The sequence below is a fragment of the Nyctibius grandis genome, unplaced genomic scaffold, assembly GCF_013368605.1.
Source record: "Nyctibius grandis isolate bNycGra1 unplaced genomic scaffold, bNycGra1.pri scaffold_163_arrow_ctg1, whole genome shotgun sequence".
NCBI classification, from domain to species: domain Eukaryota; kingdom Metazoa; phylum Chordata; class Aves; order Nyctibiiformes; family Nyctibiidae; genus Nyctibius; species Nyctibius grandis.
This window is the reverse complement of record NW_027167536.1, coordinates 1-21,497: the sequence shown is the minus strand read 5'-3', so window position 1 is coordinate 21,497 and position 21,497 is coordinate 1. Positions and strand designations below refer to the sequence as shown.

The 21,497-nt window shown below is 72.5% G+C and overlaps 3 protein-coding genes and 1 long non-coding RNA gene across 4 annotated transcripts; 3 read left to right on the top strand and 1 right to left on the bottom strand.

Moving 5' to 3' along the window:
* The first annotated feature begins 1 nt into the window (after position 1).
* Positions 2-2,707, top strand: LOC137677367 (red-sensitive opsin-like). The gene is made up of 3 exons (XM_068424670.1): positions 2-88; positions 1,264-1,503; positions 2,594-2,707. The coding sequence occupies exons 1-3, from the start codon at positions 2-4 to the stop codon at positions 2,705-2,707; spliced, it is 441 nt and encodes a 146-aa protein (XP_068280771.1).
* A 1,433-nt stretch (positions 2,708-4,140) lies between these two features.
* CCNQ (cyclin Q) lies at positions 4,141-6,377 on the bottom strand. The gene is made up of 6 exons (XM_068424669.1): positions 6,322-6,377; positions 6,004-6,079; positions 5,729-5,915; positions 5,521-5,653; positions 4,485-4,718; positions 4,141-4,389 (listed from the first exon to the last, which is right to left on the bottom strand). The coding sequence occupies exons 2-6, from the start codon at positions 6,071-6,073 to the stop codon at positions 4,159-4,161; spliced, it is 855 nt and encodes a 284-aa protein (XP_068280770.1). The 5' UTR covers positions 6,074-6,079; positions 6,322-6,377; the 3' UTR covers positions 4,141-4,158.
* A 2,101-nt stretch (positions 6,378-8,478) lies between these two features.
* LOC137677365 (uncharacterized) lies at positions 8,479-9,794 on the top strand. Its single transcript, XR_011050259.1, has 3 exons — positions 8,479-8,566; positions 9,108-9,183; positions 9,706-9,794. It is a non-coding gene; the product is annotated as an uncharacterized lncRNA (long non-coding RNA).
* A 3,893-nt stretch (positions 9,795-13,687) lies between these two features.
* LOC137677364 (filamin-A-like) lies at positions 13,688-20,525 on the top strand (the record flags this gene model as incomplete). Its single annotated transcript, XM_068424668.1, has 3 exons — positions 13,688-13,739; positions 15,984-16,395; positions 20,273-20,525. Coding segments are annotated over exons 2-3 (608 nt in total), but the record flags the coding sequence as incomplete, so codon positions are not given.
* Positions 20,526-21,497: the final 972 nt, after the last annotated feature.

Here is a 21,497-nt window from a genome sequence, read left to right as displayed (position 1 = left end):
CATGGTGACGCTCATGGTCACCTGCTGCTTCTTCCCGCTCACCATCATCCTCCTCTGCTACCTGCAAGTCTGGCGCGCCATCCGCGCGGTGAGCTGCCCCACGGCGCCCCACGGCGCCACACACCTGACCCACAGCGCCCCACGGCGCCCCACGGCGCCCCACGGCGCCCCACACCTGACCCACACGTCCCTGGGAGGGACACAGCCTGACCCATAGAGACCCCCGGGGGGACCATCTCCCCATAGAGACCCCCCACAGCCCCCCAAGGAGCCTGTCTGCCCCCCATATCCCCCCATAGCCTCCCATAGGCCCCCCCACACCCCCCTAGACCCCTCCATGGGGCCCATCTCCCCCCATACCTCACCCTATCACCCCCCATAGCCCCCCATAACCCCCCCCATAGCCCCCAATGGAGCCCATCTCCCCCCATAACCCCCCCAGACCCCCATCTCCCCCCCATCACCCCCATCGACCCCCCACAACCCCCCCATCTCCCTCCATAGCCCCCAATGGAGCCCATCTCCCCCAATAACCCCCCCCAGACCCCCCTAGACCCCCCCGATGGGGCCCTTCTCCCCCCATAACCCCCCGTAACCCCCCCATCACCCCCCATCATCCCCCATCTCCCCCCATAACCCCCCCCATCGAGCCCATCTGCCCCCCATAACCCCCCCATCTCCCCCCATAGGCCCTCCATGGGGCCCATCACCCCCCATAGCCCCCCATAACCCCCCCATCTCCCCCCATCTCCCCCCCATCACCCCCCATAACCCCCCCAGACCCTCCTAGACCCCTCCATGGGGTCCATCACCCCCATAACCCACCATCTCCCCCCCATAGCTCCCCATATCCCCCCCATATCCACCCCCCTAGACCCCTCCATGTGGCTCATCTCCCCCCATATCCCGCCATCTCCCCCCATCACCCCCCCATAGCCCCCCCCCAGACCCCCTTAGACCCCTCCATGGGGCCCATCTCCCCCCATCTCCCCCCCATCACCCCCTATCACCCCCCATAAACCCCCCATGGAGCCCATCTCCCCCCATAGACCCCCCCCATCTCCCCCCATCTCCCCCCCATCACCCCCCATAAACACCCCATCGCCCCCATAACCCCCCCATCTCCCCCCATCACCCCCCCATGGAGCCCATTTGCCCCCCATCACCCCCCCCAGACCCCCATCACCCCCATCACCCCCCATAGCCCCCCCATGGAGCCCATCTGCCCCCCATCACCCCCCATCACCCCCCACACCCCCCCAGGTGGCCGCCCAGCAGAAGGAGTCGGAGTCGACGCAGAAGGCGGAGCGGGAGGTGTCGCGCATGGTGGTGGTGATGGTGGGCGCCTACGTGCTGTGCTGGGGGCCCTACACCGCCTTCGCCTGCTTCGCCGCCGCCCGCCCCGGCTACGCCTTCCACCCCCTGGCCGCCGCCCTGCCCGCCTACTTCGCCAAGAGCGCCACCATCTACAACCCCGTCATCTACGTGTTCATGAACCGGCAGGTGGGGACGGGGGGGACACGGGGGGGGGACGTGGGGGGGGATGTGGGGCTGGAGCCACCATCTACAACCCCGTCATCTGCGTGGTCATGAACCGGCAGGTGGGGGGACGGGGGGACATGGGGGGGGGACGTGGGGGGACATGGGGGGCTGGGGGGACACGGGGGGACATGGGGGACATGGGGGATGTGGGGCCAGAGCCACCATCTACAACCCCGTCATCTACGTGTTCATGAACCGGCAGGTGGGGGGACGGGGGGACATGGGGGGGGGACGTGGGGGGCTGGGGGGGGGACATGGGGCCAGAGCCACCATCTACAACCCCGTCATCTACGTGGTCATGAACCGGCAGGTGGGGGGACGGGGGGGACATGGGGGGGACATGGGGGGTGTGGGGGGGGGACGTGGGGCCAGAGCCACCATCTACAACCCCGTCATCTGCGTGTTCATGAACCAGCAGGTGGGGGGGGACAGGGGGGCCTGGGGGGTTATGGGGTGTTTATGGGGTGTTATGGGGGGAGATGGGCCCCATGGGGGGGAGATGGGGGGGTTATGGGGGGCAATAGGCCCCATGGAGGGGTCTAGGAGGATCTGGGGGGGGGGTTATGGGGGGTGATGGGGGGGTTAAGGGGGATGGGGGGGACGTGAGGGGGGGGCATGGGGGGGGTTATGGGGTGTTTATGGAGGGGAAATGGGGGGAGATGGGGGTCTGGGGGGGGGTTATAGGGGGCAAATGGGCTCCATGGGGGGGTTATGGGGGGGATATGGGGGGAGATGGGCCCCATGGAGGGGTCTAAGGGGGTCTGGGGGGGTTACGGAGGGTGATGGGCCCCATGGAGGGGTCTAGGAGGATCTGGGGGGGTTATGGGGGGTGATGGGGGACGTGGGGGGACGTGGGAGGTGTGGGGCCGGAGCCACCGTCTACAGCCCCGTCATCTACGTGGTCATGAACCGGCAGGTGGGGGACAGGGGGGTCATGGGGGTCACGGGGGTCACAGGGGGTCACAGGGGTCACGGGGGGACGTGGGGGGGGTCCCAGGGGGACACGGGGGTCCCAGCCCCCCTGACGCCCCCCCCCCGTCCCCCCCCCCAGTTCCGGAACTGCATCCTGCAGCTCTTCGGGCGCCGCGTGGACGACGGCTCCGAGGCCTCCACGGCCCGCACCGAGGTCTCCTCCGTGGGCGGCTCCTCCGTGGCGCCCGCCTAGCGGCCCCCCCCCGGCCCCCCCCCTGCAGCCCCCCCCCCATAACCCCCCCATAACCCCCCCGGCCCCCAATAAACCGCTGTGACCCCAGAACCCGCCGTGAGACCCCATGAACCCCCATGAACCCCCATGAACCCCCCCATGGCCCGGGGGGGGCACGGTGTCACCCTGGGGGTCACCCCCCCCCCCGGAGTCCTCCACCTTCCCATCAGCCCCCGCGGCTGAGCCTCCTCCCCATGATTCCCCCCCACCACCACCCCGGGGTGCGAAGGTGGGCGCTGGCCCCGCCCCCCGCCAGGCTCGCAGCCAATGGGGAGGCCCCTCGGTGGGACGCGCCGCAGCTATTGGTGGAGGGAGGTGTCAGTCTTGTACGCCCCGCCCCCCCGCTCCCGCGGGCGCCTCGGCCAATCAGAAGAGGCGCCTCACGGCGGGGCAGCGCTTTGTCCAATCACGAGGGGAGACGTCACACGCGACGAGGGAGAGCGGGCCGCGGCGCCGAGCGGCCAACGGGAAGAGGGCGAGGGAGAGGCGGCGGCCAATCAGCGCGCAGGAGGGGGAAAGGGGGCGGGGCTCCCGGCGCCCTCCCGGCGGCGGTGGGGCGGGGCCGCGCCGGGAGACGTCATCGCGCCGCGCGGCTGGCCACGCCCCGCCCGCGCCCATTGGCGGAGCGGGGAGGGGCGGGCGGGCGCCGCGCTCCCATTGGCGGGGAGGGGCGGCGGGGGCGGAGCCGCGCGTGGCGGGGCCGGAGAACCGGCGCTCCGCGCTCTGATTGGCCGAGGCGGGCAGGGGGCGCGTGCGCCGGACGGTGGGCGGCGGGCGGGGTCAGCGACGTCACGACCCCGCGAGCGCCGAGCTCTCATTGGTGGGAAAAGGGCGGGAACGGCGCGCGCCCGCTCCGATTGGCGGAAAAAGGGCGGGAACGGCGCGCGCCGAGGGACAGGCGGTAAGGGGGGGGACGGCGCGGGCGTGCCGAGCTCTGATTGGCTGCAAAGGGCGGGAACAGCGCGCGCCACCTCTGATTGGCTGAAAACGGCGGGAGCGGCGCACACCGAGCCCGTGAGGGATGGTCACGTGGGACCAGCGTAAGCCCAGAGTTCTGATTGGCTGCAAAGGGCGGGAACGGTGCGCGCCACCTCTGATTGGCTGAAAAGGGCGGGAATGACGTGCGCTCCCTCTCATTGGCTGAAAAGGGCGGGAATTGCTTGTGCTCTCTCTGACTGGCTGAAAAGGGTGGGAGGGGCGGGACGGGGTAGGCACGTGCCCGTCACACGAGTGCCACGCTCTGATTGGCGGGAAGCAGCGAGAGGCGGGAAGGGAAGAGCCGCTCCGATTGGCTGGAGCGTGAGGGAGCGGCGGGAAGGGGGGAAGGTGCCGCCATCTTGTCCCGGCTTGGGGGGGGGGGGGGGGGCGGCGGCACATTTTAATAATTAATCTCATTTAACGTATGTAATAATTTATTGGGGGGGGGCACACACACGAGGCCGGGCACACGCGGGCGCCCCCCCCGCGGTAATTAAAGGCCTCACCGCGGCAGCGGCTGCCGGGGGGGCCTGTCGGCGGGCGGGGGGCTGGGCAGCCCCGCGGGGGGGTCGCCCCCCCCCCACCTGCGTGTCGAGGCCGTAGAGCGCCAGCAGCTCCCGCAGGATCCCCTCCAGCTCCGCCGGCCCCAGCCCGGGGGTCAGCACCTTTATGGGGGGGGGGGGCACAGCACCCGTCACCCCCCTGCGCCCCCAGGACCCCCCCCCCTCAGCGCCCCCCCCCCCCAACCACCCCCCCTTACCTGCCACCAGCGCGGGGGGGCCCCGGGGGGGGGCGGGCGGCCGCAGAGCGCCAGCGCCAGGTGGAGGGCGGCGGCGGCGAGGTGCTGGGGGGGGTAGCGCAGCCCCAGCCCCCCCGCTGCCCCGTCCCGCACCAGCGCCCACGACACCCCTGGCACCCGCGGGTGGCCCCAGCCGCCCCCCGGCCCCCCCCGCCGCCCCCAGCGCCCCAGCGCCAGCAGGTACTGCACCAGGTACTGCGGGGGGGGCGAGGGGGGGCGTCACGGACCCCATCGTGGGCTGAGGGGGGGGGCCGGGGAGCCCTGGGGCAGGGGGAGGTCCTGGGGGGGGTCCCTGGGGCATGGGGGGGGTCCTGGGGGGGGTCCCTGGGGCATGGGGAAGGGGTCTTGGGGGGGTCCCTGGGGTGTGTGTGGGTCCCAGGGGGTCCCTGGGGCATGGGGGGGAGTCCAGGGGGGGGTCCCTGGGGGTCCCTGGGGCATGGGGGGGAGTCCTAGGGGGGGTCCCTGGGGTGTGTGTGGGTCCCAGGGGGTCCCTGGGGCATGGGGGGGTCCCTGGGGTGTGTGTGGGTCCCAGTGGGTCCCTAGGGCACGGGGGGGGTCCTGGGGGGGTCCCTGGGGTGTGTGTGTGGGTCCCGGGGGGTCCCTGGGGCATGGGGGGTCCTGGGGGGGTCCCTGGGGTGTGTGTGGGTCCCTGGGGGTCCCTGGGGCATGGGGGGGGTCCCTGGGGTGTGTGTGGGTCCCAGGGGTCCCTGGGGCATGGGGGGGGTCCTGGCGGGTCCCTAAGGGCACAGGGGGTGTCCCAGGTGGGTCCCTGGTGTGTGGGGGGGTCCCATGGGGGTCCCTGGGGCATGGGGAGGGTCCTGGGGGGTCCCTGAGGCATGAGGGGGCTCGGGGGGGGTCCCTGTTTTTTTTGGGGGGGGTCCTAGGGGGTCCCTGGGGTCAGTGGGGGCCCATGGGTGCTCCCGGTGCCTTTGGGGTCTGGGTGAGGGGGGACCCACGGGTGTCCCCAAGGGCTCTGGGGTGCCGGGGGGGGTCTCACCTGGTGGGGGTGGGCGAGGGGCAGGCGGAAGCGGAGCAGGCGCAGCAGCAGCAGCTCGCACTGCACCAGGCTCTGCCGCAGCGCCCGGAACCCCCCGTCCAGCCCCGGCGGCGGCTGCCCGGGCTGCAGGCACCTGGGGGGGGGCACGGCGGGGGGGTCAGGGTGCCCCGGGGGGGGGTCAGGGTGCCCCGGGGGGGGTTTCGGGTACCTGATGGCGACGTTGAGCAGGTCGCGGGGGCGCACGGGGGTGCCCTGGGCCTTCCCGGCCAGCAGGAGGGCGGCGGCGGCCACCAGGTGGGGGTCGTGGGGGGCGCGGGGCCCCGCGGCGCGGGCGAAGCGGTGGAAGGCGGCGCAGGCCGTGGCCAGGGCGGCCGAGCCCAGCCCCAGCTTCACGCCTGCGGTGCCGTGACGTCACCAACGGGGGAGGCGTGACGTCACCGCGGGGGCCGTGACGTCACGGCCGCGCCCCGCCCCCCCCCTTACCGGCCTCCATGATGAAGCGGGCGACGCGGAAGCGGGCCCGGGCCTCGGCCCCCGCCGGCTCCAGCGCCATGGCGGCCTGCGGGGCGGCGCCGTGACGTCACGATGGACGACAGTGACGTCACGCCCGGTCGCACACCCCCCCCCCGCGCGTGAGGTCACCCCGTGGCGAGCGGGAATGACGTCATCGCAGACCACGCGGACCCCCCCAAAACCACCCCGGGCCTAGCGGTGACATCACGCCCCCGTGGCGATGACGTCACGCCCCTCTTTCCCGCCCCGCCGTGACGTCACGCGCCCGCGCGCCCGGCCCCGCCTCACCCGGCGGCGGCGGCGGCAGCGGCGGCCCCGCGGCCGCTCGAGCACTTCCGGTGGGCGGGGCCGTCCCGCGCATGCGCCGTCGCTCCGCCCGCTCCTATTGGGCCCGAGAGGCGGCGGGAGGCGGAGCCGCAGCCGCTGCGCTGCCGCCAATGGCAGGGCGGGAAGCCTCCCGATTGGCCGCGGCGGGAGAGCGCTGGCCAATGGCAGTCGAGGGGGTGGGACGGAGCGAGGGAGCGCGACAGGAAGGAGCGCGGCGACTGCGCACGCGCCTAGTGGGCGGGGCCACCGCGGCGTCGCTGGCCAATCAGCGGGCGCGGCGGCGCGGCGGCGTCCAATGGGCGAGGGGCGCGCGCTGAGGGCGGGAAATGGCGGCGGCGGCGGCGGCGGCAGCGCTGGAGCGGCTCGAGGTGGGGGGGGGGGGGGAACCGGGGGGGGGTCCGGTACTTCGGGGGGGGTCCGGTACCTCGGGGGGGGTCCGGTACTTCGGGGGGGGTCCGGTACCGCGGGGGGGGGTCGGGGGGACACCGGGACCTCGGGGGGGGCTCCGGTACCTCGGGGGGGGCTCCGGTACCTGAGGGGGCCGGCAGGGCTGTGACCCCCCCTCAGGCCCCTGACCCCCCCTCAGGGGTCTCTGACCCCCCCCCCGCAGGCCCCTGACGCCCCCCGTGCCCCCCCCAGGCGCTGTCGTGCCCCCCGGTGCTGCCGGTGCTGCCCCTGGAGCCCCCCGAGGCCCTGCGGCTCCTCTGCACCCCCTCGGCCCGGCGCCTGGCCCTGCTCGAGTGGGTCTGCTCCCGGTACGGGCCCTGCACCCCGACACCCCCCCGTGCCCCCCCCCCCCGCACCCCAAACCCCCCCCGTGCCCCCCCTCACCCCCGTCCCCCCCCGCAGCGTGTACCCCCCCCCTCGCCCCCCGCCTCGCCGCCCTCCAGGATGGCCCCAAGGACACCCGGCTTCAAGGTAGGACCCCCCAAACCGTGTGTCCCCCCCCCAAACTGTGCCCCCCCCCAAAACAGCCCTTGCGCCCCCTCCCCAGTCCAACCAGTGCTCGTCTTCCCCCAGAACTGGTCAAACTGGGAGCGAAGCTGATGCTGTGCCGGGCTGACGACGTGGGGCTGGTGGAGGTGGGAGCTGGGGGGGGGGTTTGGGGGGGGTGGGGGGGGTTAAGGGGGCTCTGGGGGGGGGGTTAAGGGGGCTGGGGGGGGGGGGTTGGGGGCTGGGGGGGGTTAAGGGGGCTCTGGGGGGGGGTTTGGGGGGCTGGGGGGGGTTAAGGGGGCTCTGGGGGGGGGGTTGGGGGGCCGGGGGGGGTTAAGGGGGCTCTGGGGGGGGGTTTGGGGGGCTCTGGGGTCACCCCTGCGCCCCCCCCCCAGGGCACGGCCCCCCCCGAGCAGCAGCTGGAGTTCATCGGGGACCTGCTGGACGCGGCCCCCCCCCCACGCGGGGGACGAGAGCGGGGGGTCCCCCAAGAGCAGGTGGAGACACCCCCGTGCCCCCCCCACCACATCGGGGGTCCGGCACCTCCCGCTGGGGACCCCCCCCCATCCTGCTGCCCCCCCCCCCCCAGGCTGCGCCGCACCGGCCGCTTCCTGCACGAGGTGCTGGAGACCCCCGAGGGGCGCGCGGCCCTGAGCCCCCCGGGCCCCCCGCCCCTGCCCACCTTCGACGCCTACGGCAGCCCCCCCCCCCAGGTGGGTACGGGGGGGGCCCGGGGGGGTCCCCAGGACCTTCCCCCCCCCCCCCCAGGGGGGGTCCCCAGCACCCAGAACCTTCCCTCGCCCCCCTGGGGGGGGGTCCTGGGGTCAGGGCGCTGCCCACCCCCCGGGGGGGTCCCCAGCACCCCGCACTGACCCCCCCCTCCCCAGGAGCCCCCCCCCCCGCCTCTCGGGGCCGGAGCTGGGGGCAGCGCTGGGGGCGGCGCGGCGGCGCCTGGAGCTGCTGGAGGCGCAGGTGAGGTGGGGGGGGGGGTCCCAGCGCCCCCCCAAACCCCCCCCCCCCCACCCTGGGCCCCCCCCTGACGCCTCTCTCCCGCAGAGCCCCGAGCTGGGGGGGTCCCCGGGCCCGGCCCCCCCCGCCCTGCCCGCCCTGGGGGTGGCGGGGGGCGACCTGGCCGTGCTGGCGGCGGGATTCGGGGTGACGGGGCTGGGGGACCCCCGGGGCCGCCCCGGTGCGGGGGGGGGGGGCGCCCGCCCTGGCCCCCTGCGGGCCCCTGGCCCCCCCGGTGTGGCGGGACCTGCAGCGCCTCGGCCAGGTGGGGGGGGCGGCCCCGGAGCTGCCGGTGTGGGGGGGGCCCGGGACCCCCAATGTGGGGGGACGCGGGGTGGGGGGTCCCTGGGCCCTGTAGGGGGGGTTGAGGGGGTCCCTGGGCCCCGCAGGAGGGTTTGGGGGGGGGGTCTTATGGCCTATGGGGGGGGCCCTGTGTCCCATGTGGGGTGGGGGGGGTCCCTGGGCCCCACAGGAGGATTTGGGGGGGGTCCCTGGGCCCCATGAGGGGGTGTTGGGGGGGCGGGGCCCTATGGGGGGGGGATTTGGGGGTCCCTGTGCCCCCCCAGGGGGGTGTTGGGGTCCTTGTGCCCCAGGGAGGGGCTGGGGGGGGGGTCCCTGGGCCCTGCAGGGGGGGGGTTGGGGTGCTGGGGGGGGTCTGGGGGTCCCATAGGTGTATGGGGGGGGTTGGGGTGCCCCAGGCCCGGGGTGGGGGTGTTGGGGGGCAGGGGGGGGTCTCTGGGCCCCGTGGGGGGGTCGTGGGGCTGCCGGCCCCCCCCAGCCCCCCCATTTGGCCCCCCCCCCCCCAGAGCCTGGGGGCCGTGGCCCAGCTGGGTGACACGGCGGCGGAGGTGACCCGGCTGGCGGGGGGGCAGAGGGCGATGGGTGAGTGGGGGGGGGCACGGGGGGCACCCCAAACACCCCCGGGGGGCTCAGGGTGGGGAGGGGGCTGGAGGGGTCTTTTGGGGTGCTGGGAGGGTTGGGGGGGGGGCTGGGGGCACCCAGCATTGGGGGGGGGTCTGGGTGTTGGGGGGGGCACCCAGCATTGGGGGGGGGTCTCTAGGGTTTTGGGGGGGGTCTCTGGGATGTTGGGGGGTCTCTATCCCATGGGGGGGGTCTCTGGGGTTGGGGGGGGCACCCCCAGCATTGGGGGGGGGGTCTCTGGGGTGTTTGGGGGGGGTCTCTGGGGTATTGGGGGGGGTCTCTACCCCATAGGGGGATGCCCCCAGCATTGGGGGGGTCTCTGGGGTGTTGGGGGGCATCTCTATGCCATGGGGGGGGTCTCTGGGGTTGTGGGGGGGGGCACCCCCAGCATGGGGGGGTCTCTGGGGCTGGGGGGGGTCTCTATGCCACGGGGGGTGCCCAGTGTGGGGGTCCCCCCCCTGACCCCCCCCTTTCCCCCCCCAGAGGCCCGGGTGGCCGCTCTGCAGCAGCGCTTCGGGGGGGCCCCCCCGGAGTGACCCCCCCCCAGACTGACCACCCCCCCCGGGTTCGTTGGGTGCATTTGGGGGGGGGGGGGGGGCAATTAACAACGAGATTAAAGACACTGCAGCGGTGTTAATTGTCGCTAATTAAGGGGGGGGGGGCGCAGGGCTCGCTGTGCCCCCCCATACCCCCCCCCCCCATCCTGGGGGGCCGCCCCGGTGCTGCCCTGGCGGGGGGGGCCGGGGGGGCCGCGCGCTTTCGGGCCCTATAAGGCCGGAGCCGCGGGGCCGGGGCCGTGTTTACAGCAGAGCCGTGACTCAGCGCGGGGGGGGGCACCCACCAGCACCCACCCCCCCCCCCCCCCCGCACCCACCCCCCCGCACCCACCCCCCGCCTGACGTCACCCCCGGATTCCTGCGGGGCTGAGATCAGCGCGGCGGGGACGGACCGGCGGGACCCCCCCGGCACCCAACCGGCAGCCAACCCCCCCCCCAGGGGGGAAAATACCCCCCCCCAGGGCACCCCAGACCCCCCCGGGGGGGAAAATACCCCCCCCAGGGCACCCAAACCCCCCCCCAGCACCCAAAACCCCCCCCCCGGGCACCCCAAACACCCCCTGAGGGGGGAAATGCCCCCCCTGGGGGGGGTAAATACCCCCCCCCCGGGCACCCTAAACCCCCCCCAGGGCACCCAAACCCCCCCTGGGGGGAAAAATACCCCCTGGAAACCCCCCTGGGGGGTGGAAAATACCCCCCCAGAGCATTGTATGTGTGATATGTTGACCCTACAGGCATGTAACACGCGTGTGAGTGCGACATGATGCCTGTACAGGTGTGTAACACACGTGTGAGTGCCACATGATGCTCCTACAGGTGTGTAACACGTGTGTTTGCACGTGTGGGAGCAACACGGTGCTGGTATTGGCGTGTAACACGTATGTGTGTGCATGTGGGAGCAACATGGTGCCCGTGTTGGCGTGTAACATGTATGTGTGCACGTGTGGGAGCAACACAGTGCTCTGCGTGGGTGTGTAACATGTATGTGTGCACGTGTGGGAGCGACACGGTGCCCATATTGGTGTGTAACATGGGTGTTTGCACGTGTGGGACCAACATGGTACGCATATTGGCACATAACATGTATGTGTGCATGTCTGGAAACAACATGGTGTCCATATTAGCATGTAACACGCGTGTTTGTACATGTGGGAGCAACACGGTGCTGGTATTGGCGTGTAACATGTATTTGTGCACATGTGGGAGCAACACGGTGCCCGTGTTGGCATGTAACATGTATGTGTGCACGTGTGGGAGCGACACGGTGCCCATATTGGTGTGTAACACGCGTGTTTGTACGTGTGGGAGCGACATGGTGCGTGCACAGGCGTGTAACACGCGTGTTTGTGCGTGTGGGGGTGGCATGGAGCCCCCCCGGTAATGAGCCCCCCCCGATAACGAGCCCCCCGGTAATGACCCCCCCCCCCGCCGCCCCCCGCCGCTATCGGGGTCCCGCCCGGAGCAGCCGCTTCCGGCGCTGCCCCATTTCCTGACCCCAAAGTGCGGGGGGGGGGCCCGGCCCCTCCTGCCCCATAGGGCCCCCTCCTGCCCCACAGAGCCCCTCCTGCCCCATAGGGCCCCTCCTGCCCCATAGAGCCCCAGGGTATCCTATAGGAGCCCCCTCCTGCCCCATAGAGCCCCTCCTGCCCCATAGAGCCCCAGGGTATCCTATAGGGCCCCCTCCTGCCCCATAGGGCCCCTCCTGCCCCATAGAGCCCCAGGGTATCCTATAGGGGCCCCCTCCTGCCCCATAGAGCCCCTCCTGCCCCATAGGGCCCCTCCTGCCCCATAGAGCTCCTCCTGCCCCATAGAGCCCCAGGGTATCCTATAGGGGCCCCCTCCTGCCCCATAGAGCCCTGCCTGCCCCATAGAGCCCCTCCTGCCCCATAGAGCCCCAGGGTATCCTATAGGAGCCCCCTCCTGCCCCATAGGGCCCCCTCCTGCCCCACAGAGCCCCTCCTGCCCCATAGGGCCCCCTCCTGCCCCATAGAGCCCCAGGGTATCCTATAGGAGCCCCCTCCTGCCCCATAGAGCCCCTCCTGCCCCATAGAGCCCCAGGGTATCCTATAGGGCCCCCTCCTGCCCCATAGGGCCCCTCCTGCCCCATAGAGCCCCAGGGTATCCTATAGGGGCCCCCTCCTGCCCCATAGAGCCCCTCCTGCCCCATAGGGCCCCTCCTGCCCCATAGAGCTCCTCCTGCCCCATAGAGCCCCAGGGTATCCTATAGGGGCCCCCTCCTGCCCCATAGAGCCCTGCCTGCCCCATAGAGCCCCTCCTGCCCCATAGAGCCCCAGGGTATCCTATAGGAGCCCCCTCCTGCCCCATAGAGCCCCTCCTGCCCCATAGAGCCCCTCCTGCCCCATAGAGCCCCAGGGTATCCTATAGGAGCCCCCTCCTGCCCCATAGAGCCCCTCCTGCCCCATAGAGCCCCAGGGTATCCTATAGGGGCCCCCTCCTGCCCCATAGGGCCCCTCCTGCCCCATAGAGCCCCAGGGCATCCTATAGGGGCCCCCTCCTGCCCCATAGAGCCCCTCCTGCCCCATAGAGCCCCAGGGTATCCTATAGGAGCCCCCTCCTGCCCCATAGAGCCCCTCCTGCCCCATAGAGCCCCAGGGTATCCTATAGGGGCCCCCTCCTGCCCCATAGAGCCCCTCCTGCCCCATAGGGCCCCTCCTGCCCCATAGAGCTCCTCCTGCCCCATAGAGCCCCAGAGTATCCTATAGGGGCCCCCTCCTGCCCCATAGAGCCCTGCCTGCCCCATAGAGCCCCTCCTGCCCCATAGAGCCCCAGGGTATCTTATAGGGGCCCCTCCTGCCCCATAGCGCCCCGGGGCATCCCATAGGGCCCCATGGGCCCCCCTCCTGCCCCACACCATCCCTGTAGGTTCCTCTCCTGCACAGACCCCCATAGAGCCCCTCTACTGCCCAGGGGGGGTCTCTACAGCCCCCCCACCCCATAACCACACCCCCCCCCCCCCCCATACCCCTATAGGGTCTCTACAGCTCTCACCCCATAGACCCCCACAAAACCCCTATGGGGTCTCTACAGCCCCCCCATGGGGTGTCTACAGCCCCTCCCACCCCATAAACCCCCCCCCAATACCCCTATAGGGTCTCTATAGGCCCCCCCACCCCATACCCACCCCCCAATACCCCCATAGGGTCTCTACAGCACCCCACAGCCCCCCCATAGGGTCTCTATACCCCCCCACCCTATAGCCTCCCCACCCCATGGCCCCCCCCAATACCGCCTATAGGGTATCTATAGCCCCCCCACCCCATACCCCCCCCCCAGTACCCCCATAGGGTCTCTATAGCCCCCCACCCCATAGCGCCCCCACCCCATAAACCCCCCCCAATACCCCTATAGGGTCTCTACAGCCCCCCCGCCCCATAGCACCCCCCCCATAACCCCCCCATAGGGTCTCTATAGCCCCCACCCCATAGCCTCCCCTGCCCCACAGCCCCCCTCAATACCCCCATGGGGTCTCTATAGCCCCCCCACCCCATAGCCCCCCCACCCCATAACCCCCCCACCCTATAACCCCCCTATAGGGTCTCTACAGCCCCTCCCACCCCATGGGGTCTCTATACCCCCCCACCCCATAGCCTCCCCACCCCATAGCCCCCCCCAGTACCCCCATGGGGTCTCTACAGCCCCCCCACCCCATAACCCACCCCATAACTCCCCCATAGGGTCTCTATGGCCCCCCCACCCCGTAACCCCCCCATGGGGTCTATATCCCCCCCCCCCCCGCCCCGAGGGGTCCCCGCCCCCCCCCTCCCCCCCCCGCGGTGGGCGGGGCTCCCGCCGCCCGTTACCAATTAAGGCCCCGCGCGCGCCGCGCGCCCCCCCGGCACCCGCCACCCGCGCGCGGCTGCTCCCGCCCCCCCCACCCGCACCGGCACCGGCACCGGCACCGGCTGCTCCGCGGCACCGGCCCCGCCGAGAGCCAGAGCGGTGAGCGCGGGGACGGGGCGGGGGGGAGACCCCCGGTGGGGCGGGGGGCGGCCTGAGGGGAGACACCCCCTGAATGGGGCTGGGGGGGGACCTCGGGTTTGGGGGTCTGGGGGCGCCTCCGAGGGACCCCCGGGGGTGTCGTGAGGAGACCCCCCTAAATGGGGCTGGGGGACCCCGCTATGGGGGGGACACCCCGGGTTTGGGGGTCTGGGGGCTTCCTGGGGGGTGTCATGAGGAGAAACGCACCTAAATGGGGCGGGGGACAGCGCTGAGAGGGGACACCCCGGTTTTGGGGGTCTGGGGGCGCCTCTGAGGGACCCCCGGGGGTGTCGTGAGGAGACCCCCCCCTAAATGGGGCTGGGGGACCCCGCTATGGGGTGGGACCCCGGTTTTGGGGGTCTGGGGGCTTCCTGGAGGGGTGTCATGAGGAGAAACCCACTTAAATGGGGCTGGGGGACAGCGCTGAGAGGGGACACCCCGGTTTTGGGGGTCTGGGGGCGCCCCTGAGGGACCCCCGGGGATGTCGCGAGGAGACCTCCCCTAAATGGGGCGGGGGGACCCCGCTATGGGGGAAGCAGTGGGGGGGACGCCGGTTTTGGGGGTCTGGGGGCTTCCTGGGGGGGGCGCGGGGGTGTCGTGAGGAGACCCTCCCCTAAATGGGGCTGGGGGTACACCCCGGGTTTGGGGGTCTGGGGGCGCCTCCGAGGGACCCCCGGGGATGTCGTGAGGAGACCCCCCCCTAAATGGGGCTGGGGGACCCCTCTGTGGGGTGAGCAGTGGGGGACACCCCGGTTTTGGGGGTCTGGGGGCTTCCTGGGGGGGTGTCATGAGGAGAGACCCACCTAAATGGGGCTGGGGGACAGCGCTGAGGGGGGAGACCCCGGGTTTGGGGGTCTGGGGGCACCCCTGAGGGACCCCCGGGGGTGTCATGAGGAGACCCCCCCCTTAAATGGGGCTGGGGGACCCCGCTATGGGGGGACACCCCGGTTTTGGGGGTCTGGGGGCTTCCTGGGGGGGTGTCATGAGGAGAGACCCGCCTAAATGGGGCTGGGGGGGACACCCCGGTTTTGGGGGTCTGGGGGCTTCCTGGGGGGGTGCGCGGGGGCGTCGTGAGGAGAAACGTGCCTAAATGGGGCTGGGGGACCCCTCTGTGGGGGGACACCCCGGGTTTGGGGGTCTGGGGGCGCCTCTGAGGGACCCCCGGGGGTGTCGTGAGGAGACCCCCCCCTAAATGGGGCTGGGGGACCCTCCCGAACCCCCCACTTTGGGGGGGCCCTTCCTGAGGGGTCTGGGCCCCCCCCATGGGGTGTGTTAGGGACCCCCCGGCGTTGGGTGGGGGTCCCCGGGGGGGTGACAGCGCCAGTGGGGGGGTGTGGAGAGCCCCCCCCCCGATTTGGGGATGCAGAGGGGGGTCCTGCCGTGGGGCTGTGGGGGGGGAGACCCCCGGGGTGGGGGGTGGGGGTCTCCGGGGGTGTCCCCTAGAGGGGGGGTCCCCAGGTTTGGGGGTGTCCGGGACAGCCCCCCCCCAGGGTGGGGGTCCCCGGGGGGGTCCCCCATTGCGGGGGTCCCATGCGGGGTGCAGGGGGGGTCCCCCCATTTCGGGGGGTCCCATCCGGGATGCGGGGGGGGGGTCCCCCATTGCGGGTCCCATCTGGGGGTGCGGGGGGGGGTCCCCACCGCGTGTCCCCACATGGGGGCGCCCGGCCCCCCCCCATTGCGGGTCCCCATGTGAGGATGCACAGGGACCCCCCCCCCTATTGCGGGTCCCATCGCGGGGGTGCAGGGGGGGGTCCCCATTTCGGGGGGTCCCATCCGGGATGCGGGGGGGGGTCCCCCATTGCGGGTCCCATGTGGGGGTGCGGGGGGGGTCCCCCCATTTCGGGTCCCCATTCGGGATGCGGGGGGGGGTCCCCCATTGCGGGTCCCATCTGGGGGTGCGGGGGGGTCCCCATGTGGGGGTCCCACCGCGTGTCCCCACATGGGGGCGCCCGGCCCCCCCCATTGCGGGTCCCATCTGGGAGTGCGGGGGGGTCCCCCCATCTCGGGGGGTCCCATTCGGGATGCGGGGGGGGGGTCCCCACCGCGTGTCCCCACACGGGGGCGCCCGGCCCCCCCCCCCATTGCGGGTCCCATCTGGGGGTGCGGGGGGGTCCCCATCTCGGGGGGTCCCCACCGCGTGTCCCCACACGGGGGCGCCCGGCCCCCCCCCCCTCTCCCCTGACGCCCCCTCCCCTCCCTCCGCAGCGCAGGCGCAGCCCCGCCCCCCCCCGTTCCCCCCCCCCTCCCCCTCCCCGCAGCGGGATGAGCGCGGTCGGGCGAGCGAAGGCGCAGGAGGCGTCGCCCCCGGGCGAGGCGGAGGGCGAGATGCCGGCGACCGAGAAGGACCTGGCGGAGGACGCGCCCTGGAAGCGCATCCAGCAGAACACCTTCACCCGCTGGTGCAACGAGCACCTCAAGTGCGTGCAGAAGCGCGTGGGCAACCTGCAGACCGACCTGGGCGACGGGCTGCGGCTCATCGCGCTGCTCGAGGTGCTGAGCCAGAAGAAGATGGGCCGCAAGTACAACGCGCGCCCCACCTTCCGCCAGATGCAGCTGGAGAACGTGTCGGTGGCGCTGGAGTTCCTCGAGAGGGAGAACATCAAGCTGGTGTCCATCGGTGAGGGGGGGCGAGGGGGGGGGACAGGGGGCGAGGGGGGGAGAACATCAAGCTGGTGTCCATCGGTGAGGGGGGCGAGGGGGGGGGACAGGGGGCGAGGAGAGGGAGGACATCAGGCTGGTGTCCATCGGTGAGGGGGGGCGAGGGGGGGGCGAGGGGGGGGAGAACATCAGGCTGGTGTCCATCGGTGAGGGGGGGGCGAGGGGGGGGAGAACATCAGGCTGGTGCCCATCGGTGGGGGGGGGGCGAGGAGAGGGGGGGGCGGGGGGGGCGAGGAGAGGGAGAACATCAAGCTGGTGCCCATCGGTGAGGGGGGGGGCGAGGAGAGGGGGGGGCGGGGGTAGACGGGGCCGCCCTGGGAGCAGGATGCCTTGGGGAGCCCCCCCAGACCCCCATAGGGGCAGGGTGTCTTTGGGGACCCCCCCCAGTAATAGGGAGCCTCTAGGAGCCCCCCCAGACCCCCATGGGGCAGGGTGCCTCTGGGAGCCCCCCATAGGAACAGGGTGCCTTTAGGGGACCCCCCCCAGTAATAGGGTACCTTGGGGACCCCCCCCCAGACCTCCCTGGGAGGAGGGTGCCTCTAGAAGCCCCCCCAGTAATAGGGTACCTTGGGGACCCCCCCCCCCCAGACCCCCATAGTGGCAGGGTACCTTTAGGAGCCCCCCCTCCAGAAATAGGGTGCTTCTGGGAGCCCCCCCAGACCCCCATAGTTGCAGGGTGGCTCTGGGAGCCCCCCTAGGAGCAGGATGGTTTAGGGACCCCCCCCAGTAATAGGGAGCCTCTAGGAGCCCCCCCAGACCCCCATAGGGGCAGGGTGTCTTTGGGGACCCTCCCCAGTAACAGGGTACCTTGGGGACCCCCCCCCAGACCCCTATAAGGGCAGGGTGGCTCTGGGAGCCCCCCTAGAGACAGGATGCCTTGGGGACCCCCCCCCAAACACCCCTAGGAGCAGGGTGGCTCTGGGAGCCCCCCCCAGACCCCATAGGAGCAGGATGGTTTGGGGAGCCCCCCACCCATTAATAGGGTACCTCTAGGAGCCCCCCCAGACCCCCATAGAGGCAGGGTGGTTTAGGGACCCCCCCCCCAGTAATAGGGTACCTTGGGGACCCCCCCCCAGAGCCCTATAGGGGCAGGGTGCCTCTGGGACCCCCCCTCAGAACAGGCTGGCTTAGGGACCCCCCCCAGTAATAGGGTACCTGTGGGAGCCCCCCCAGACCCCATAGGAGCCAGATGCCTTTGGGGAGCCCCCCCCAGGAGCAGGGTGCCTTGAGGACCCCCCCCAGTAACAGGGCACCTCTGGGAGCCCCCCCAGCCCCCCCCCAGGAGCAGGGTGCCTTGAGGACCCCCCCCCAGTAACAGGGCACCTCTGGGAGCCCCCCCCAGCCCCCCCATTAACAAGGTGCCTTGAGGACCCCCCCCCAGTAACAGGGCACCTCTGGGACCCCCCCAGCCCCCCCCAGCAGGGCCCCTCTGGGGTCCCCACTAACGGGACGGCTGCGAGACCCCCCCCGGAGCCCCCCCAGCAACGGGGCGCCTTTGGGACCCCCTCCTGGACCCCCCCCCAGCGGGGTTAGAGCCCCCCCCGGGGGGTCCCTCCCCCTTTTGGGAGCCCCCCCCCCCCGCCACGAGTCCCCCTTTCGGGACCCCCTGAGGGAAGACCCCCCCCCTCCCCATTTTGGGCCCCCCCCCTCCTGAGCCCCTCCTGAGCCCCTTTGGGCCCCCCCATTCGGGCCCCCCCATTCCGCAGCCCCCTCCCCGCCCCTCGGCCCCATAACAAAGGCGGGGGGGGGGGGGCGGCCCCCTCCCACCCCAGGAATGTGGGGGGGGGTCGGGGGGGGCCGGGCCGCGCCCTGCGGCTCCCCACATCCTGCGGGCACGGATTGCGGGGGGGGGGGGGGGGGCTCATCCCCCCCCCCCCGTGACCGGCCCCGGGAGGGGGGTCCTGGGGGGACCCTGGGGGTCCGGGGGGGCTGCGGGGGGTCCGGGGGTGGGGGGCGCGGGGGGGGCGGGGCCTCGCTGGTGCCCGAGCCCATATATGGCCAAAAAATGCTGGCGCGGGGGGTGGGGCCGGGGGGGCGGGGCCAGGGGCCCATCCCCCACCCCGCAGCGCCTCCCGCTGCCCCCCCAAAAACTGCCCCCCCCTTACAGCCCCCCCCTACAGCCCCCCACCCCCTACAACCCCCCCAAACCGCCCCCCCCCCCAGCCCCCCCCAAACCGCCCACAGGGACCTGGGGAAGCCCCCCTGTGCCCCCCCCCCACCCCAAACCCACCCACGGGGACCCGGGTGTGGAGACCCCCCCCTTGTGCCCCCCCCAAACCCACCCACGGGGACCCAGCGTCTGGGGACCCCCCCTCACCCCCCCCCCACCCCAAAACCCCCCAGCGAGGGCCCGGGGGGTCCAGGCACCCCCTGTGCCACCCCCCCAACCCCCTCTTGTCCCCCCCGGGGACCTTTTTGTGCCCCCCCCCCACCCCGGGCATCCTGACACCGTCCTCACGTCCCCCCCACCCCAATGGGGGCCTCAGTGACCCCCGGGGGGCTTCTGTTGTGCCCCCCCCTCCGTGGGGACCCATGTGTGTCCCCCGAGGACTTTTGTCCCCCCCCACGGGCCCCCAGGGGTCCAGCCCCCCCCCCCGTGGGTGCCACATCCCCACATGACCCACGTGTGCCCACGGCACGGACACACGGTGCCCTGTCCTCGCACCCATGGTGCCACCATGGCCACGTCCTGGCTGTGTCCCCCCAGTGTCCCCATGTCCCCGTCCATATGGGGCTGTGACAGTGCTGTCCCCCCCACCCCCCCACGAGCACCCAGGGGTCTGGGCTCACCCGTCCCACCCGTGGGTGCCATGTCCCCATGACCTACGTGTTCCCGTGCCCATGGTGGCCCCACAGCCACGTCCCGGCTGTGTCCCCCCCAGTGCCCCCATGTCCCCATCCCGGGGGGGCTGTGACGGTGCTGTCCCCCCCACCCCCCCACAAGCACCCAGGGGTTCAGGCCCCCACCCCACATCCCTCCATAACCCACACGTGCCCGTGGCACACACACATGGTACCGTGTCCTCGCACCCATGATGGCACCCTGGCCACGTCCCGGCTGTGTCCCCCCAGTGTCCCCATGTCCCCATCCTGGGGGGGCTGTGACGGTGCTGTCCCCCCCACCCCCCCACAAGCACCCAGACGTTCAGGCCCCCACCCCACATCCCTCCATGACCCACGTGTGCCCATGGCACGCACACATGGTACCATGTCCTCGCACCCATGGTGGCACCCTGGCCACGTCCTGGCTGTGTCCCCAGTGTCCCCATGTCCCCATCCTGGGGGGGCTGTGACGGTGCTGTCCCCCCCCACCCCACCACAAGCACCCACATGTCCAGGCCCCCACCCCACATCCCCACGTGTGCCCACAGCGTGGACACGTGGTACCATGTCCTCGCACCCATGGTGGCACCCTGGCCACGTCCTGGCTGTGTCCCCCCCAGTGCCCCCATGTCCCCATCTCTATGGGGCTGTGACGGTGCTGTCCCCCCCACCCCACCACGAGCACCCAGGGGTCCAGGCCCCCCACCCCACATCCCCACATGACCCACATGTGCCTGTGGCACACACACGGTACCATGTCCTCGCACCCATGGTGGCACCACGGCCACGTCCCGGCTGTGTCCCCCCATGTCCCCATCCTGGGGGGGCCGTGACGCCGCTGTCCCCCCCCACCCCACCACGAGCACCCAGACGTTCAGGCCCCCACCCCACATCCCCACGACCCCCACATCCCCACGGACGCACGGTGGTGGCACCATGTCCCCGTCCCGGCTGTCCCCCCCCCGTGTCCCCGTGCCGGCGGGGCGGTGACGCCGCTGCCCCCGTCCCCGCAGACAGCAAGGCCATCGTGGACGGGAACCTGAAGCTCATCCTGGGGCTCATCTGGACGCTCATCCTGCACTACTCCATCTCCATGCCCATGTGGGACGAGGAGGACGAGGAGGAGGCGAAGCGGCAGACGCCGAAGCAGCGCCTGCTGGGCTGGATCCAGAACCGCCTCCCCCACCTGCCCATCACCAACTTCAGCCGCGACTGGCAGAGCGGCCGCGCCCTCGGCGCCCTCGTCGACAGCTGCGCGCCCGGTGGGTGCCGGGGGGGGGCTGGGGGGGGGCTGGGGCGTGGGGGGGGTGGCAGGGGCACGGGGACACAGTGGGGTGGCTCTGGGGGTGTGCGGGGACATGGTGGGGCTGTGGGAACATGGTGGGGGTCTGGGGGTGTGGTGGGGGGTCTGGGGGTGCATGGGGACACAGTGGGGTGGCTCTGGGGACATGGGATGGCTCTGGGGGTGCGTGGGGATGTGGGAGGGGGGTCTGGGGGTGTGGGGGGGGTCCTGGGGGCATGGGGGGGGCTGCGGGGGCACAGGGACACAGTGGGGGGGCTACAGGGACATGGGGTGGCTCTGGGGGTGCATAGGGACATGGTGGGGTGGCTCTGGGGGTGTGGGGGGGGTCTGGGGGTGTGCAGGGATGGGGGGGGTGTGGGGGGACATGGGGGGTCTGGGGGTGTGTGGGGATGTGGGAGGGGGGTCTGGGGGTGTGGGGGGGGTCCTGGGGGCATGGGGGGGGCTGCGGGGGCACGGGGACACAGTGGGGCGGCTACAGGGACATGGGGTGGCTCTGGGGGTGTGTGGGGATGTGGGGGGGGGGTCTGGGTGTGCATGGGGACATGGGGGGGGTCTGGGGATGTGGGGGGGGTCTGGGGGTGCATAGGGACATGGTGGGGTGGCTATGGGGGTGTGGGGGGGGTCTGGGGGTGTGCAGGGATGGGGGGGGTGTGTGGGGACATGGGGGGGGTCTGGGGGTGTATGGGGACACAGTGGGGGTCTGGGGGTGTGAGGGGGGTCTGGGGGGGGTCTGGGGGTATGTGGAGATGTGGGGGGGGTCTGGGGGTGTGGTGGGATGTGGGGGGGGTCCTGGGGTGTGTGGGGGGGCTGTGGGGGTCATGGGGACATGGGGGGGGTTTGGGGGTGCATGGGGACACGGGTGGCCCTGGGGCGCCCAGAGTGGCCCGAAGTGGCCCCCGGGGAGCCGGGGGTGAGGTGGGGGCAGGAGGGGGGGC

What these genes read in the sequence shown, in the direction of transcription:
- CCNQ (XM_068424669.1), bottom strand. Translation starts at nt 6,073, where the DNA reads ATGGCGCTGGAGCCGGCGGGGGCCGAGGCCCGGGCCCGCTTCCGCGTC. An exon ending in CCGCTTCATCATGGAGGCCG is followed by an intron (nt 5,916 to 6,003) that starts GTAAGGGGGGGG and finishes ACGGCACCGCAG; the next exon opens with GCGTGAAGCTGGGGCTGGGC. An exon ending in CCCTCGCCCACCCCCACCAG is followed by an intron (nt 4,719 to 5,520) that starts GTGAGACCCCCC and finishes CCCCCCCCGCAG; the next exon opens with TACCTGGTGCAGTACCTGCT.
- LOC137677367 (XM_068424670.1), top strand. Translation starts at nt 2, where the DNA reads ATGGTGACGCTCATGGTCACCTGCTGCTTCTTCCCGCTCACCATCATC. An exon ending in TCTGGCGCGCCATCCGCGCG is followed by an intron (nt 89 to 1,263) that starts GTGAGCTGCCCC and finishes ACACCCCCCCAG; the next exon opens with GTGGCCGCCCAGCAGAAGGA. An exon ending in ACGTGTTCATGAACCGGCAG is followed by an intron (nt 1,504 to 2,593) that starts GTGGGGACGGGG and finishes CCCCCCCCCCAG; the next exon opens with TTCCGGAACTGCATCCTGCA.